This window comes from Marmota flaviventris, chromosome 16, assembly GCF_047511675.1.
Source record: "Marmota flaviventris isolate mMarFla1 chromosome 16, mMarFla1.hap1, whole genome shotgun sequence".
NCBI lineage: Eukaryota > Metazoa > Chordata > Mammalia > Rodentia > Sciuridae > Marmota > Marmota flaviventris.
Window position 1 is genome coordinate 36,897,459 of NC_092513.1, and position 16,196 is coordinate 36,913,654.

At 38.9% G+C, this 16,196-nt stretch overlaps 1 protein-coding gene across 3 annotated transcripts in view; it reads right to left on the reverse strand.

The window, feature by feature from the left end:
• Positions 1 to 16,196, reverse strand: part of Mapre2 (microtubule associated protein RP/EB family member 2) — a 149,463-nt gene that overhangs the window by 54,173 nt on the left and 79,094 nt on the right. For 2 of the 3 annotated variants that reach the window (XM_027935604.2, XM_027935603.3), the window contains one exon: positions 13,460 to 13,587. The exons of the other annotated variant lie outside the window; for it this stretch is intronic. In XM_027935604.2, coding sequence (XP_027791405.1) covers positions 13,460 to 13,580 — 121 coding nt within the window. In that variant the 5' untranslated portion in view covers positions 13,581 to 13,587. The remainder of the gene's footprint in view (positions 1 to 13,459; positions 13,588 to 16,196) is intronic. 3 annotated transcript variants of the gene reach the window in all.

A 16,196-nucleotide genomic window follows, 5' to 3' on the forward strand; every position in this document is an offset into this window, starting at 1 on the left:
TTTAGTCACAGTTGTTTTATTCAGCTAAATTGTAATCACCCTGTAATGTGGTAGTGCTTACACTTGTGTTTTAGTGTTTTCAGAAGAGAGTACAAACTTCAAACCTCATAATAGAGAAGAAGATTCAGACAAGTGAAGGAGTGAAGAAGGGGCAGGACAAGAGTCACCTCTCTGGTTTGAAAGCCTCCTGTCCATTGCTAAGTTTAAGGCGCTCAGCTTTACCCCTAGTTCCCACACCACTGATTTCCCTTTGGTTCATACTCATCAGATTTTACCTGAGCAAGCTAACAGACACTGCCTCCCAGGTTAGATTTGACTTCTACAAGGGAGTCAAGAAAGAGGAAGTGGGAGGGGCCCTGGAGAAGGGAGGCACGGTACACAGGACAAAATGTCACTGGCTTCCAGGGAGCCTGATACTGAAACTAGTAGCAAGATGTCCCAGAGGCCAGAGTCCGAGAATAGAGCTAAAATTAGAATTTGGCATTCCAGACAGAGGAGGAAAGGGGACAGAAAAAGCCTTTATTACAGATGAAAAACAAGTTAGGTACACGTGAAACTCATTCTGAAGGGTTTCAGGGTTCTTGATAGGGCCACGAGAAAAGAAAGTTCTATAAAGTTGTGACATCAGGAGGCAGTTTCTCTCCGTGTGGTTCTTGTGTATTTTCACATTTGCTTGAATTACGTTTCTGCTTTAATGAACAAAGTTTTTCTAAGTACTGAGATACATGATTGACTAGGTAAAACAGGAAGATTTAAATTAAGAAATTCTTGAGTCTGAAAGGACATGAGAGTCCCTATCTAATTTTTGTGATTACTGGTCAGCTCAAAGAAATGCTCTCTGTAGGTGGCACAGTGGGATGTCACTTTATTAATTAATGAAATAACATCAAATCCTTATCAATATGACATTACACTTAAAGAACCAAGTCTTAGTTTTGAGAAGCCAGAGAAATAGACATGAAAAAACTAGCAGAAAAATAAAACTGTAAACGTTAAACTATGTGGCAGAGACAAATACTAAAGGAGTTAGTTCAGAGAGTTGCCTAAGAAAAATCCAAGAAAGAGTAATCGATATTATCAAACAGATAAAGCCAAATCAAACTTTCCTGATTGTTAGGGTCCTCAAGGAGCTTGACCCTAACACTCAAGACCTAAAACGAGTACTCAGTGAGTCCAAGACTCAGTAACGCTCTGCAAATTGAAAAGGTGGTGAGCTCACACCTTATTGAAGGTGAGGAGGAAGACAGGGTGAAGCAGCATTTGAGATGGCCTTCAAAGGAGGCATTCTGCTTGTGTAAGGTGTATTTGTGCAAGTGGAGGCTGGAAGCAGGGAGGCTGTGGGAGTTGACACTGGGAAGGTGGCTGCAGCCATGCTCACTGCTCAAATGCAAAAGCAGCTTAGCTTAATTTGGAACCCATGCTGACTTCTGAGCACCTGTGTCTTTTGAGAAGAGTTTCCACACAATGCCATTTTTAAGCTGCAATTTTCAGGACATAATTATTTAAGGGGCAAATTTAATTAAGGGTAAGAAACCTAAAGCAGAAACACTTTTCCCATGTTCTTAGGGAATGTCTCCTGACATCATTCTATCAATACTTCTACACACCAGGCTGCTGTACGGACTGAGGTATGGTAGATCCTGGACAGGCTTTTGGTACAGAGGTTAGGAATGGGCCAGCACAAACCTGCAGTCCACTTCTATACAAGGAACCCCTTTTTTAGGTCTCTTCTTTTTTGTGGTAGAGGTCACTGTCCCTGGGACTGGAGCTTCAGGGTTCCTCTCCAGAGCTGACTCACTGTCCCCCACCCTCAGGCTTGCAGGTGAGGACATCTTACTTTTGCCACTGCTCCCAATCCAGTTTACAAGCTGTTATCCATGCCAACAATGTCCCCAAATGCCTCCTTCCCAAGGAGGGTATTCCTTCCCCACTGCTCCCTGAGAGTGGGTCTAAGATCAAAGCAAGTCCAGCGAACAGGGCACAAACCAAAGGAAGCCCCCAAAAACTAGAAGAGAACTCGGGAACAGCTACCCCAAAACATTCACATAGACTGCGATACACAACAGAATACTGTTCTGTAATGAGATGCTTTCTCTATATTTACCAGGTGAATCCCAGAACACTTTGATTTCTAAGCACAATTCTAGTATGAGAAGGAATTCAAATTAGTATAAGGACCACACAGTATTTGCTTCAGGGATTTAATCATATGACACTGTAGAAATGAAAGAAGAATGGAATAATTTAGGAAAAAGAAAGAGGCGGGAAAGGTCTTTAGGTTTTCAAAAAAAAAAAAAAAAAACAGTGGATTCTAACACAGTTTTAAAATGGATAGACATGTTTTTATTAAAATTTGGTTCCTTCTATAGTTCTGTAAACTTCTTCCATGAATTGTCGTGAAATGTAATCTAGAAAAAATTAAAGTGGAGGATGATCATCCTCCTGGAGAATGTGAAAAGAAACTTTGGGAAATCGAGCTGGCTTTAGTGGCATATTTACATGCTTCTTATTGTCAAATAATTTGGTCATAAAAGCTTAAGTGTGAATACTTGAGGAAGAACACACCCTTGGAAGGGAGGGGACAAATAAAGAGAGGTAACTTGCTATCTGTCAGAATTACGTCATGGTTTCAGGATGGGAAAAACCCAATCTGCAGAGTGATGGTGACTCTAAGGTATGCGATTCCAACATGCCCAAACATTTGCCAGAGATTTCTGACACTTCCTTTCTTTTTCCCCACATAGTGTCTACATGTCTGATAAACTATGAATTTAAAAACAGTCCAGAAAAAAAGTAGGTCAGAGTAAATGTTTTCTTTTGAAGATCAACAGAATTTTGCGTTGCTAGCTTGATGATCTTTATTGTATAGAAGTGAAAAGGTCTACTAATATTTCAGACAATCCTGAGCACACATGCTCATTAGTGTTACAAACCGTCCAACCGTGAGACAGGCTAAATGCCTACTTTTGTCCAGGGATCTTATTCTACCTTTGCTTTGTACTTGCATAAGCTGAAAAAAGGGAATTTGAATGTTCTGGATAGAGACATCTCAATGAGAACGTTGGGAGTGAAGGAACAGGTCCCAGCTGGGTATGATCTGTGTTGCTTTATGCATACTGCTGATCCTTAGTTCCTGGTCCTCTGACACATTCCAAGTACCCAGTAAATATCTGCTGATTGCAGGGATAAGTAAAGCAATGTGTACAACATAAAAATGGTCTAAATGGTGCCTTTATTTAAAATCACCATCTTCCTCTTCTCAGCCTGAATCCTACTCTTCATTAAAAACCTAGTTTGAATAACATCTCGGGTTCAACTTCATGATATTTATTAACCATTCACTAAATCTGCATGGCTATTTGGCCAAAGGCCCAAACAAGGCTAAGACAAAGAGCTTTTTCTAGACTGAAATAATCTTTCATTTCATTGAATACTACGAATACTTAGAATTTGAAGCACCAGTATTTTTCTTTGGCTGCCTTGAATCCTCATATATAAATTATAGACACCTTACACATGCATTTAACATGCATAAAACACTGCACCTTCTCTCTGCCCTAATCAAACTTTTCTACCTAAAATGTCCTTTTTGTTGCCTTTTACATTTGAATAGAAACTTCTTGTTCTTTAAAGCTTAGTCCAATCATCACCTTCTTTCTGATGCTTTTCTTATTCCCAGTACAGAACTGAATCACTATACCAACTATGGGAGCTCAATAGCAGATTGACTTGCATTCTAATTAGTTCTTGTGGTTGTTGGTGAATAGGTTTTGATGACTGGTACTACAGTTTGGGTCTTGAATGTCCCCCACAGACCCAGATGTTAAAGCTTTAGCCCCCAATGTGGTGCTATTGGGAAATAGTAGAACGTCTGGGTTGGGTCCTCATGGTATGTCCTTAGGTGATTGGGGCATACCTCTGAGGGCAGAACCCTGGCCCATTCCTTGTCCTCTTTTCTTTGGCTTCTTGGCCATGAATTGAACAGTTTTGTTCTACCACATGCCCCTGTTAGGATGTGCTGCCTTGCCACAGGCCAAAAGAAATAGGGTCAACTGATCATGGACTGGGAACCTCTAACACTGTGAGCCAAAATAAACCTTTCCTCTTTATATATTATCTCAGGTATTTTGTTATAGTGACAGAAAGCTAACTAACACAACTAGAGATGGTGCCCAACTCCTCTTTCCACTGTGCTACCAGTGTCTGCTACTATAACCACTGGCATTTCTAGAATTCCTATGTGAAAAAGGTTTAAACATGGTACCCTGAAGCTATGGAAATGACAGGATAGAAATGGATGAGAAATGGCAGGCTGGGGTTGTGGCTCAGTGGTAGAGCACTTGCCTAGCATGTGTGAAGCACTGGGTTTGACTCTCAGCACTGCATATAAATAAATTAAATAAAGGTCCATTGACAACTAAAAAATATTTTAAAAAAGAAATAGATGAAAAATGGGTGACTCTCTTAGATGTAGCAGCATTAGCACATCCTTTTATATATAAGACTAAGAAAACATCAACTTTTCATATTAAAGAAGGGCCCGGAGAAGCTAGTGGAGCCTTTTAAGATAGCTACTGCAATTTAAGTTTCCTGAAGTGAATTAAATACATGGAAAACAAATGATACCTTGATGAATAAATCCTCTGGGGGATCAATCTTGTACCAAAATTATTCTAGAACATGTCTATTTTCCCAAATAGCACAGAAAGGAGGAAATATGAATGTGAAGTCCTCTTAAATTTGTTAGAGCAAGCCTGGGTTTAGCATAAGGACCTCACTCCTGGGGTTCAAGTGGTAGATCATATATTGATGTGCATGTGTGGATCTCCAGGAGAACATGAATTATCCTGGTTATTCTTTGTGGCAAGAAATAATTCTGAGAGATGACAAGTTCTTCTGAGGTGAGTGGTGAAGTCCCAGAGCCACCTCATCTTGTTTAGAGGAAAAGGGGTTAGAGTTAGAGCAGGAGCAGGAGCCAGGAGAGTAGGCAGAGAGAAAGGGTGGCTCTTTCCCACTGTACTCATGGTGGGTGGAACAAGGAGGATTTCTGTAAGACTACAAACCAACACCTATATATTTCTACTAGTGTGTGTCTTCCTTCGGGAAGCAAGTTCATCTTGAGAGTTCTTAGTCATCTTCGTCACTGTCACCAAAATACATGACGTAAATAACTTAAAGGAGGAGAGGTTTATTTTGGCTCACAGTTTCAGAGATTTCAGTCCATGGAGTGCTGGCTCCATAGCTTTGGGCCTGAGGTGAGGCAACATCATGGCAGAAGGGTGTACAAGAGGGAAAGCTACCCAGCTTATGGCAGCAGGGAAAAAGCGGTGGGGTGAGGGTAGGGACCAGATACAGCCCTCAGGGGCATGGCCCCTGTAACCCGCTTCCTCTAACCACATCCCATCTGCCTACGGTTTGCACCACCTCCCAGGAGTCCTTCAAATTATTAATCCATCAAATGGATTAATCCACTGATGAGGTTAAAGCTTTCACGATCCATCCATTTCCTAAAAGCTCTATGAACATTGCTGTCCTGATGACCAAGCCTTGGAGACATGAGTCTTTAGGGGCCACTTCATATCCAAACTAGAATCCTGGTATGGTAATACCAGGATTAAGACAAGACCTTGTCATTAGAAGAATTACCATTAGTACGTGAAGAATGGGGGCAAGGACTTCTCTATTTCTTCTATTCAATGGACTCCTGATAAATGGGTTTAGAACAATAAGAAATGCATCCATGTGGGCACACACAGTGAGCCCTCTACCCCAAGCATGCCGCCATACACGGAACTGAGAGCACAGGTTGAACTCCAAGGCCGAGGCTGGGAACACCTGGCCTCCGGGAGCTCTTGCCCTCATACGTAAAATAGGAACAAATCATTCCTATTCTTCTTCCTTATAGGGCTGTTTTAAGAATTAAAAGAAACAACACATATAAAGAGCACAATGAAAGTGGTTGGTGGAGAGAAAGAAATAAAAACTGAGGTTTTATGACATCATTATGCCCCTAAAGTGTAAAGGAATGTATTGTGTGCCTGGTTAGAATAATCAGAGCTATAAAAACAAGTGGGTTTGGGTTTGGGTTTTTGGACTGTTTCAGATGAAATGTGAAATCTCCAAAATGTATGTTTTAGATTCAAGGGACAAAGACCCAAAGAAAAAAATGAGGTCCTTAGCTTCCCTAGCAAAGGAAGGGTAGGAACACATTCCTAAGATCCTCATTTATCTGTTGAAAACATTTGAAGGTTTTTCCAGTTCTTAAGTCTTTCCTCAGACAAACATATGAGGTGTTTAAGTCATTATAAATTCATTTATAAAAGGAAGTGACTATTTTCCCCAAAATTTACACTCTTCCTGTGAAAGACTTTAGATGTTTTGAACTGAAAGGGAGGAAAGGGAAAGAAAAATTAGCAATATGAATTCAAAATGATGTTTTGTAACGAACATATCCATCATGTGAAGTAACTGACATCTTGAGAAAAATTAAAATAACTTTCAATATGTTAGAACATACATTTTTTTTTCTTACTGAGAAACTAGCTTTTATAGATCTCGGATAATGATTTCAAAATAAGCATGCCATCATGTGCTTTAAAAGTAAGCATCTTATAAAACAGAGATGAAATCAGAAGAGAAGGGGCTCTAACGGTATCTGTAATTAGAATTGAGTTACAGATGAGTCTTAAACCTTAGAAGCATGGAAGGTCCCTGGAGCCTGGAGTCAGAGCTGCAGGTTCTGAAGTTAAGGAGTCCATTCTGGGGCTGCTGAGGTTCAGATACTCGCATCATTGAACCCTCCTCATCTGAACTGCACCCCCACCCCATTCTTTTGATGATCCATCCCAAACTTCAACAGTTCTCATCTCTAAACTCACAATTACATCCATTCATTGTTTAGGGGCAGGAGAAATACAAGGGACTTACTATGGCAGATAGAGCACAGAGTTTGTGAATTAGCAACATGATACATTCAAAAGCCCCCAGGTTATCTATGTCCTCTGGGAATTTTCCCAGATAAGGGAAAGTAATAAGAGATGAAAATACAGGATACATTTCTAAAATTATTAATTTTTATAATCTTATTAAGAATACACAAAGGCAACGACATTTTATGGCCTCATAATGTTACCCATTTGCTTTGTTCTTGTTAACTATATTAAGTCCATTATGATTATGAGTTCTTGATTTTGGGAGGGGAGGGGAAGGGGGGATAGGAAGGACAGCAGAATAAAATAGACACCAGTATTGCCGTATGTATGTACGTGACTGTATGACCAATATGATTCTGCAACCTGTACACTCAGAAAAATGAGAAATTATAACCCATTTGATTCAAATGTATGATATGTCATGATCATTGTACTGTCAAGTGTTACTATTTAAAACAACAACATCAAAAAAGTATATATACTGCCAACTTTTAACAAAATCATTACATTCCAGGTGACCTATTTTCCCTACCCTGTTTTGCTTCCCTAGCCTGCTTTTTTTAAAAAAAAAAATAATAATTTCCCCTCATTTATGGTACTTATTGCACCACTGGAGAACCCCTGCAGAAACTGGGAGAACAGGATTTGGGTTGTAGCTGTCAGTCTGTTCCTAAATGCTAATGCAGTCACAGGACACTTACCCAGTTAAGAGACCCCAGCAGTTAACAGAATTTAAAATATCTGTTGCATTCCTCTCAAAGAAGTTAGCAGTTCTATGGTTTCCTGAGAATATCCCACATGTATGCATAGTTGCTTCAAATAAGTAGAATAAAATCAATTTTTACATACTACTCTGCTGAGATCATCAGGAAAACCCTTTCACTTAGAAAAGACAACTTCGTATTATCTAAGGGCTGTATCTACAAAAACAAATGCCTTAGTTACCGACTAGAGTCCCCATGTCTGAAGACAAAGGCTACACTAACTTGTGTCTATCAGTAGAAGAAACTCAAGACCCAACACGTTTTCTTTACATACTTGCTATCTCCAGCGGAAGAAGAGCATTTCTGAGATGGCTCCTGAATGCTGGCACTCTGTCATCCAGGAGTACCAAGCCACTCCCAAGAATCTGAATGAAAGTCCTTTTTCACTGACCCCTGTCCCCACTTCCCTTCACTTATTTCCTCCTTTGAGTTCTGTGAAGGCTTCCAGGACAATGGCTACATCTTACTTATCATCTGGTCCCCAAGGCCTACCCGGAGGAAGGGCTTGAAACATGTTTGTTATTAGAGCTGAACACAATAATGAGTGAAGGCGTGTGTGACTGTTTGCAAAGTTGGATCATCCATGTGTGGAAGACACAATGTGTGGGGACAGTCTGGTAAGTGAAGGTGAATGCATACTCACTTTCCCCTAGTATGGTGTACAGCATTTCAAAAGGTAGTAAATAGAAAATCCCAATAAAAACTCCAATTCATGTTTATCTTCAGTATCCAAGTGTCAATATACATGTAAATATATAAATTCATAAGGAAAATTACCCTTAGTCACCTATATTCTGCTCAAAAAATTACCTGCCTTCAGCCAGTGCACCTGTGGACACCTGAATATGCTGCCCACTGCAGCGCATGGACCCGAGGCAGGACCCTCCTGCCACCACCAGACTCACTTTTGGCTCTCTTCTTTTCCAATTACTTGGTCTGCTGAGACTAAGGAAACTGATTTCAAAATTAGCTTAATTCAAATAAAATCAGGGAGAAAAGTTGTCAGCAAAAACAAAACCCTTCTACATAGTATCTCTAAGTCTGAATAACTCCCTAGTGCCATTACCTCTCTAACAACAGTAACACAATTTGAGAAGGCTTAACTTTCTTATAGAAAAATCACCATCTATGGTTTTATAAAGCTGAGTAAACTCTTAGGCTTACAGACATGGACCGAATTCCTTAGTTGGTTTCAATATGAGAGACCCAGCAGGAGCAGCTCTACTAAATTTAGCCTCTGAGCTGATTTCATCACTAACCTGTTCTCCTGACAGAGGTCTCTGCGGACAGAACAGAGGAGGCACAGGGGACACCATGCTAGTCTGGGATCAACCTATTTAACAGGCACACATCTATAGCCAAAAATGGACACAAAAGAATACTCTGCTGGGCTCAGCAATGACTGCTAACAGGACAAAACCCAGAGGACTATGTTCCCAAGGTCATAGCATGCCTGATGGCCATACCTGTGCGAACCTCCTAGCCGCTTACACAGTGCCATCACACATACCTAGAACCATAAATGTCACTCTATCATCAGCTAGATTCAGAAGCTTTCCTGGAGAAGAAAATACCAGAAACTTGGTCTAAGACAAAGCTTGAACCAATTTGGAGAAGCACAAATTGAAACCCAATCAAATCCTGATCCCCCTATTTAAAGCCAGCCTAAGGGAGAGGATACAGACACAGAAAAATGGGTGTCAGTAAGAAGTTTCAAAGGTGGCTTGGTATTTGAGGGCAGGGGTGAGGAAAGGGAAAGACGCCTTCCTTCCATCCCATCAGGCTCCTGTCTCCATTTCTTTTGCATCTTCTGCTCCATACTGCCCACTATCTTTTCTATCATCTACAATCAGAGTTTCAAGTTGCTAAAGCTGTTTTTAGGACTTTTAGCACCATACTGTGCATTCACCCTCTTTACTATGTCCTAAAACATCTCTTAAACTGGTTTGAGCTGGGACTTAAAAAAAAAAATCTGTGTCCCCATCCCCCCCAAGCCCTATAAATTTTATTAAGCAACTGAATGCAAATAATATGGTTCTATCCTCCATTCCATGATGGGAATCCACAATGATTTGTATATAACTGATATGTATATATCCACTGATATTCTAAACTCCATTTATACAGTCCATGCTTTTACTCAAAATTTAATGGATCCTTTTCGTGGGAAATAAATGCAGACCAAATATGCATGTAATATAACCAAGATTTAACGTTCAAAGAAAATGTTCATAAGGTTATATCTTTTCCTTGTTTTGTAACTTATGATAATATGTTTCCAAGTGTTCTACCTTGTTACACCATCTTTCCTTTAAAGAGTTTTTAAAAAATGCTTATGTGGAAACAAATGATAATTATATAAAGGCAGAAAATTCTGAAAACAATACAACTCAATGTAAGCCAGTATTTTCCAGCTCTTTATGAACAGAAGAAAAGCTGATGATAATTTAATATTGAGCTGGAGGAAAAATCTCTTAACTAGAAATGGAAAAAAAAATAAGTGGGGAGGTGGGAATAGTACAATGCAACAGCAGCCGAAAGGGATCAGCTATCATTGGAGCATAAATCTTTAGGAAAGGGTATGAAATGATGTTGAACAAGGAAAAAAAAATCAGTTTACATATGTGAAGGAATTTTGTGAATGTGTTTCCAGAGCATACTATTAAAATAAAATCCTATATAGTAAGTTAAAAGGAATTAAAATAAACTGAAGAAAAAAATATTACCCCCCCCCCAAATTGACTATTCATAAGTAAGATGAGAATACATCACTTAGGTCAACAATATATGGATTTGTTCTTAGTCTTACAGCACTGCCTTGAATGTCTTCCAGAACAACGAAGGATATAAATAGTAAATTCATAAATAAATAAATAGAACAATAGCTTCCTCCTGTTAAATGCCATTGCTGAAGACAAAAGTCACAGATTAAATAATAAATAAGGGAACTGTGCCAGGTAACTTTTAGATAATTTAACTTCACTTTTAGTTTGGGGTTTCTCAAAAATGTATTGCAAGCTCTTGGCTGCAGACAAAAATCCTTGGGTTGCTCTTGAAAATTCAAGTTTCTAGGCTTCATGCCTAAGAAAGAGGTACTGACTTAGAAGGTCAAGAGTCCCCAAAATCCACATTTTCAGCAGCTCCCCAGAAGACCATATGTGCATTGGGTCCACAGTTTATATTTTGAGAAAACCACTGCCTGAAATAAAGACCTGTCTCTCTGCTCTGGAGATGAACATGCCTGTTCATCTGTTTACATTTCTTATGGTGAGAAACATGTTCCAGAGTAGAAAAGAAGCTTTAAATTTGTTTCTCTGAACCATTAGCCTTGTAACTTTAGGTAGCTGGCAGGTCATCTCAAAGGAAATTCGAACTGTTCAACAGTGATCAAAATGGCGCCCTCAGGTTTTCATCAAGCCACACTGGACAGCAGCAATGCAGCTGCAAATGGGTGACAAACATCTGCCAACGCTCTAAGATAACTGTGTAAGAATCTTGCATCCATGCTTTTTGAAATTCTTTTAAGTTTGCCATCTGGGAAGTTTTAAAGATCTGCAAAGATTATGTATATTGGTCACAATCATTTACTACAGTATCTGAAAAAAAAACCTTATTTGTTCTCATTTCATTTGCTACTAATGAACTCTTTATCAGAAGCTACTATGGGTTCCTTTAACATTTAAGGCCCATGAGTAGAAATTTTCTAACTCGTTTCCTTATTGCCCCTTCCTTCTCATGTCTCTTTAGCCAAACCCATTCTCCTTATCCACATGTATACACACCCACTTTGTGGGTAGGATACACATTTTTGTCTTTGCTTCCTAGTGTTGCAAACTGCTTTTCATTCACTCTAGCTTGAGCACTGCTGAGGGAATGCTACATGTCAGGCACTGCAGAGAAAGGAACACCTTCACAAATAATTGCAATATAAAAGTGGCATGGGCTATTACCCACTGCAGCAGCTGGACCTGAGGCAGGAACCCTCCTGCCATTATGGATTCCCTCTTTATTCTCTTCTTCTCTAATTACTTAGTATATCATCCTAAGTCTGCTTTTTCTCTAGCTTGTTTTGAATGGCAGAGAACTGATTAGTTGTCCCTACTCCTAACCTCATAAGTCACAGGGCTTCATATTTGAGGTGCAGGCAGATAGGTGGGTGAGGCAATCCCTAGGATCTAGCCAACTTCACTGCCTGCTGGTTGGGATAATGATCAAAAGGAAGAGATGTCAAGAGTCCTGAAAGTTAGTCCTCTAGAGTATTCTGATCAAATCCAGACTTGGAGAAGGGAGAGTACAAAAACTGGTGGGTGGTGGACTCAGATATCATCTGAAAGTGACTACTGAGGGCTTTCCAAATTCTGATTACACTGCATGAAATCTTTTTTTAAAACATGATCCACTGGGAAAGAGGAGAATGTCCAATACCAGTGCATCAGCTAAAACTGATGACTCCTTGGTTATCTAATCTGTCTCATGGAATTTCACACATTTCACTTTAATTTACAACAGGATTCCACTTATTGAAACTGTATCTTCAAAAAAAACTTTTTTTTTAAATAAGTTTAACTCAGTTAATTCCTTGTAGACTGACTTGGTATCAGGCATAAGGGATGTCACAGGCATTGGACAAAAAGACAGGCCTGTCCTCAAGAACTCCCTTGACTGAGCAGGAGTTAGATGTTATAACACAGCAAGTGTTATTCTGGAGGGGTGGGCACAATGCTTCAGGAACACAGTGGAGCCTGGCATTGCTTCTCAGAGTGGGTGGCAGGTGAGCTGGACTTTAAAGTGTGAACAAGATTTTATCACAAACAAAAAGAAGGAGAAAGACCTTCTTAACAAAGGGAGTATGGAAAAAAGTCCTGAATAGCAAAGGAAAGGAGTCTTTAGGAAACAGTGTTTTGTGAAACAGTGTTTTGCGGGGAAGATGTGATAGATGAAATTAAGAAGATGGGTACGTCACAGCCAGAAGGGAAAGGATTTTATCAGTGATGTGAAGTCTGAATTTTACCCTGTGGGAAGGGCAGTGTGGAGCCCTGAAGATTTTTAAGGAAGGCTGTTGCAAAACTCACTCTGTTTGGAGCAGTAAATGTGGTAGCAGGCAGAAGATGAAGAAGAGGCTATTAGACTATAATGGTTTGGATACAAGATGTCCCCCAAAAGCTTCTGTGTTAATGCAGAATGCTAGGAGGTAAAATGACTGGACTGTGAAAGTTGTAACCTAATCAGTCCATCCTGGTTAAAGGGACAGGGTGGTAACTGTAGGCAGGTAGGGCACGGCTGAAGGAAGTACACGAAGGGGCACCCTTGGAAGGCTTGTTCTTCCCTGCGGCCCCTTTCCCCTTCTCTCCCTCAGCTACCAGGCTGATGAACAGTGAGCAGCCTTCCTCCACCATGCCCTTCCACTTCCCTTGGGCCCAGAGCAATAGACTTGGCCCACTATACACAGATACCTCTGAAATAGTGATCTCCAAAGAACGTTCCTTGCTCTAAGTTGTTCTTGTCAGGCACGTAGGTCACAGAAATGCAAGCTGTTATACAGACCAAGCTAGAGACTACTCATGATATTCAGCAGGGTAGTTCTATGCTTTTAGATGCTGATAAATATTTTCCTCCCAAATGTTCTTTAGCTATACCTGAGTTTCCTCCCTTTAGTAGATATAGATATTTCTTCTACCCCAAATGTATCATTTTTGGTTCATAAAATCACATTCCATAAGACAGTAAACATTTAAGGCAAATACTTAAAAGATGTTCTCTTACCTGAACAAAGCTGCTCCACTTTTGTGTAGTTTAAAGATACTATGTCATTAACCCATGCAATGATGTCATGTCTGCTCATAGTCTCTTGGGTTATCGAGGTAGAATACACATTGACTGCCATTCCCCAACTAGGAATAAACAAACAAAAACAAGTTTATTTACCTAGAAGGAAAAAGTTAAGTGAGAAACATAAAAGACACTTAGCTATTCAGGAAGAGGATCCCTAGTGGAGCTTTAGGGAATGTAAAAGTCCTGCTTTGGTTAAGCCCTTTAGCTTTGTTTTCTCTCCCTCCAGTTTACATATTTGCCATATTAGAATTACAGTTCACATTTTTTTCATGCAATATTGTTGTACATCTTCCCCAACTACACATAAAAGGTCTTTAGGATCTGAGATTCTTAACTAAGAGCACAATCTGAAGTTTCACTTTTGATCTTAAGTCTACGTGTAATCATTAAGAAGTTATAAGGTCTATAGTAGTGTATAGCAAAGTAATCTTTTAGTTGAATATATTTCATAGTATTTTCACTACAAGTACTTGCAAATGTTAAGTGTCTCAGAGTTTGCCACCATACATTTGTTAGAATGGGCAAAGTATTTTTAATATTTAAACTTGGATCAACTTTGCAGTTTTCATTAATTTTGTAGAATATAAGTGTGTGCATATATATTATACGTGTGTGTACATAAATATACATATATATGACACATATACATTAACTTTTATTTTGGAAATTCCAAATATGCACAAAAGAAAAAATAGAAAAACAAACTAGTTGTATCTATTTCTTGGCTTCAACAATCATCAATACTTGACCAATCTTGTTTCATTTATGATCCCATTAACTCCCCTCTGACAATCCCACCCCTGACTGCTCAAGCCAAATTATTCTGGAATGAATGCCAAGCATATCACTTCACTTGTAAATATTTCAGTGTGTGAATCTAAAAGACAAGGACATTAAAAATACCAAACCTCTATAGTATTATCACACCCAAAATTAAAATAATTATTTAATACAATCAAACAAGCATTACAATTTTGTTTCTGTTTGTTTGGATGTGGATTCAAACAAAGTTCAACTCTGTTATTCTGTGACACGTTTTTTAAAAATTTCTTTTATCTATAGGTTCTTCTTTAGTCTTTCTAGTCTTTCCTTGGAACGTTTTTTATGTTGAAGAGACTGGGTTGTTTGGTAGTTTCCAAATCAGGACTTCACTCACTGCATACCACTAGTGTGCTTTAACATGCTACTTGACAGGTTCTTCTGTCCTCTGCATTCCTATAAACTGCTGACACAATCTAGAGACTTGATCTGACTCAAGCTCTAGTGCTTCATGCAGAGTCTGGACTTCCATTAGGAGGCACACAACATCTGGCTTTCTGTTATACTGTAAGCCATTAGCATTTGTCTCAATCCAATGGTTCATTAGAAACTTCAAAGTGATAATATATCATTCATTCTTGATTTATTAGCTGGAATAATTCTATAAAGAGAAATTTCCCTCTTAAGTACCCTGAGGTTCAGATTATATAGGAAAGAAGAGTAGACACCTGTCTCTTTATTTGCCCGTTCTCAAAACACTGAGGTGGAGTCCCTAATACTCTCCAAACATGGCCAATGAGGTTTTAATGTTTTGAAGTATAATTAAGAACTTATGATTGAAAATTATTTGATACGTTTCAGTCCATTTATATCTTTATTGATATAGGGTTACAAGAGCATATTCAGGTTGGCTTTTAAGTTCTTTTGACAGGATCCTAGGAGTCTTTGATAACTTCCTTGCTTTCTGGTATGACAAGATTTTGCAGAATGAACTTGTATCTTTCCTGCCTCAGTTTGAACCAGTCATTTGTCCAAGGGCTCTGTTTCCTTGCAGTGGCAAATAGTATTTAGAGACATAAGTAATATTTTTAATCATGACTAGAAAGGATATCAGTATCTATAGACTAAGTTTTACATACAAAAAAATCATTATATTTATAAAACAGTTGTGCTTGGAGTTATTTACTCTCATTAAAGCAATAGAAATCTGATTTCTACTTCAAAGTGCTAAATGAAGATTTCATTATAAATACATATGAAAACAAATAAGCATCCATCTACCCATCCTCAGGAGCATCCTTATCTATAAATTCTCTTTTCCTGAAAACCTGAAAAATTTCATAGCACTGGAATCACAGATAATGTGATTCCATAAATACTGCTTTTCCATACCATTATTAAAGGTTTTAAAATATTTTTGGTTAATAATGTCTACCATTTTCCTAAGTCTATCATTTATTAAATAAAACCATTTGCTTTTGAAAATCCAATCAATTTTTTATCATCTATATAAATTATGTAAAACCTTAGGAGAAATAATTCAAAACATAAAATATTTTGAATTGTTTGATGTCGTTTTCATCTACAGCATAACTGCTAGCAGTTGATATACTTTTCTAATCTCTTCTTCGTTGTGCAGTAATGAGAACCTTTTGCACTTCCAGGCAATGTTCTGATGGAGGGTGAGATGTCAAGGCCCAGAATTACGTTAGATGGCACCAAACCAAATTGAGCTTGAAACAGATCCCCTTTGAAATTAAAAGTTCCAAATTGCTTTAACTTCTGAACCTCCTCATACTGAGAATGAAGGCCAAGGGCCCCCTGACCCTGAAGGGCTCTAGGGAACTGAGAATGGGCCATGCTTCAGATTGACACAGCCAAACTGCATTCACCAATGCATATTTCCTGC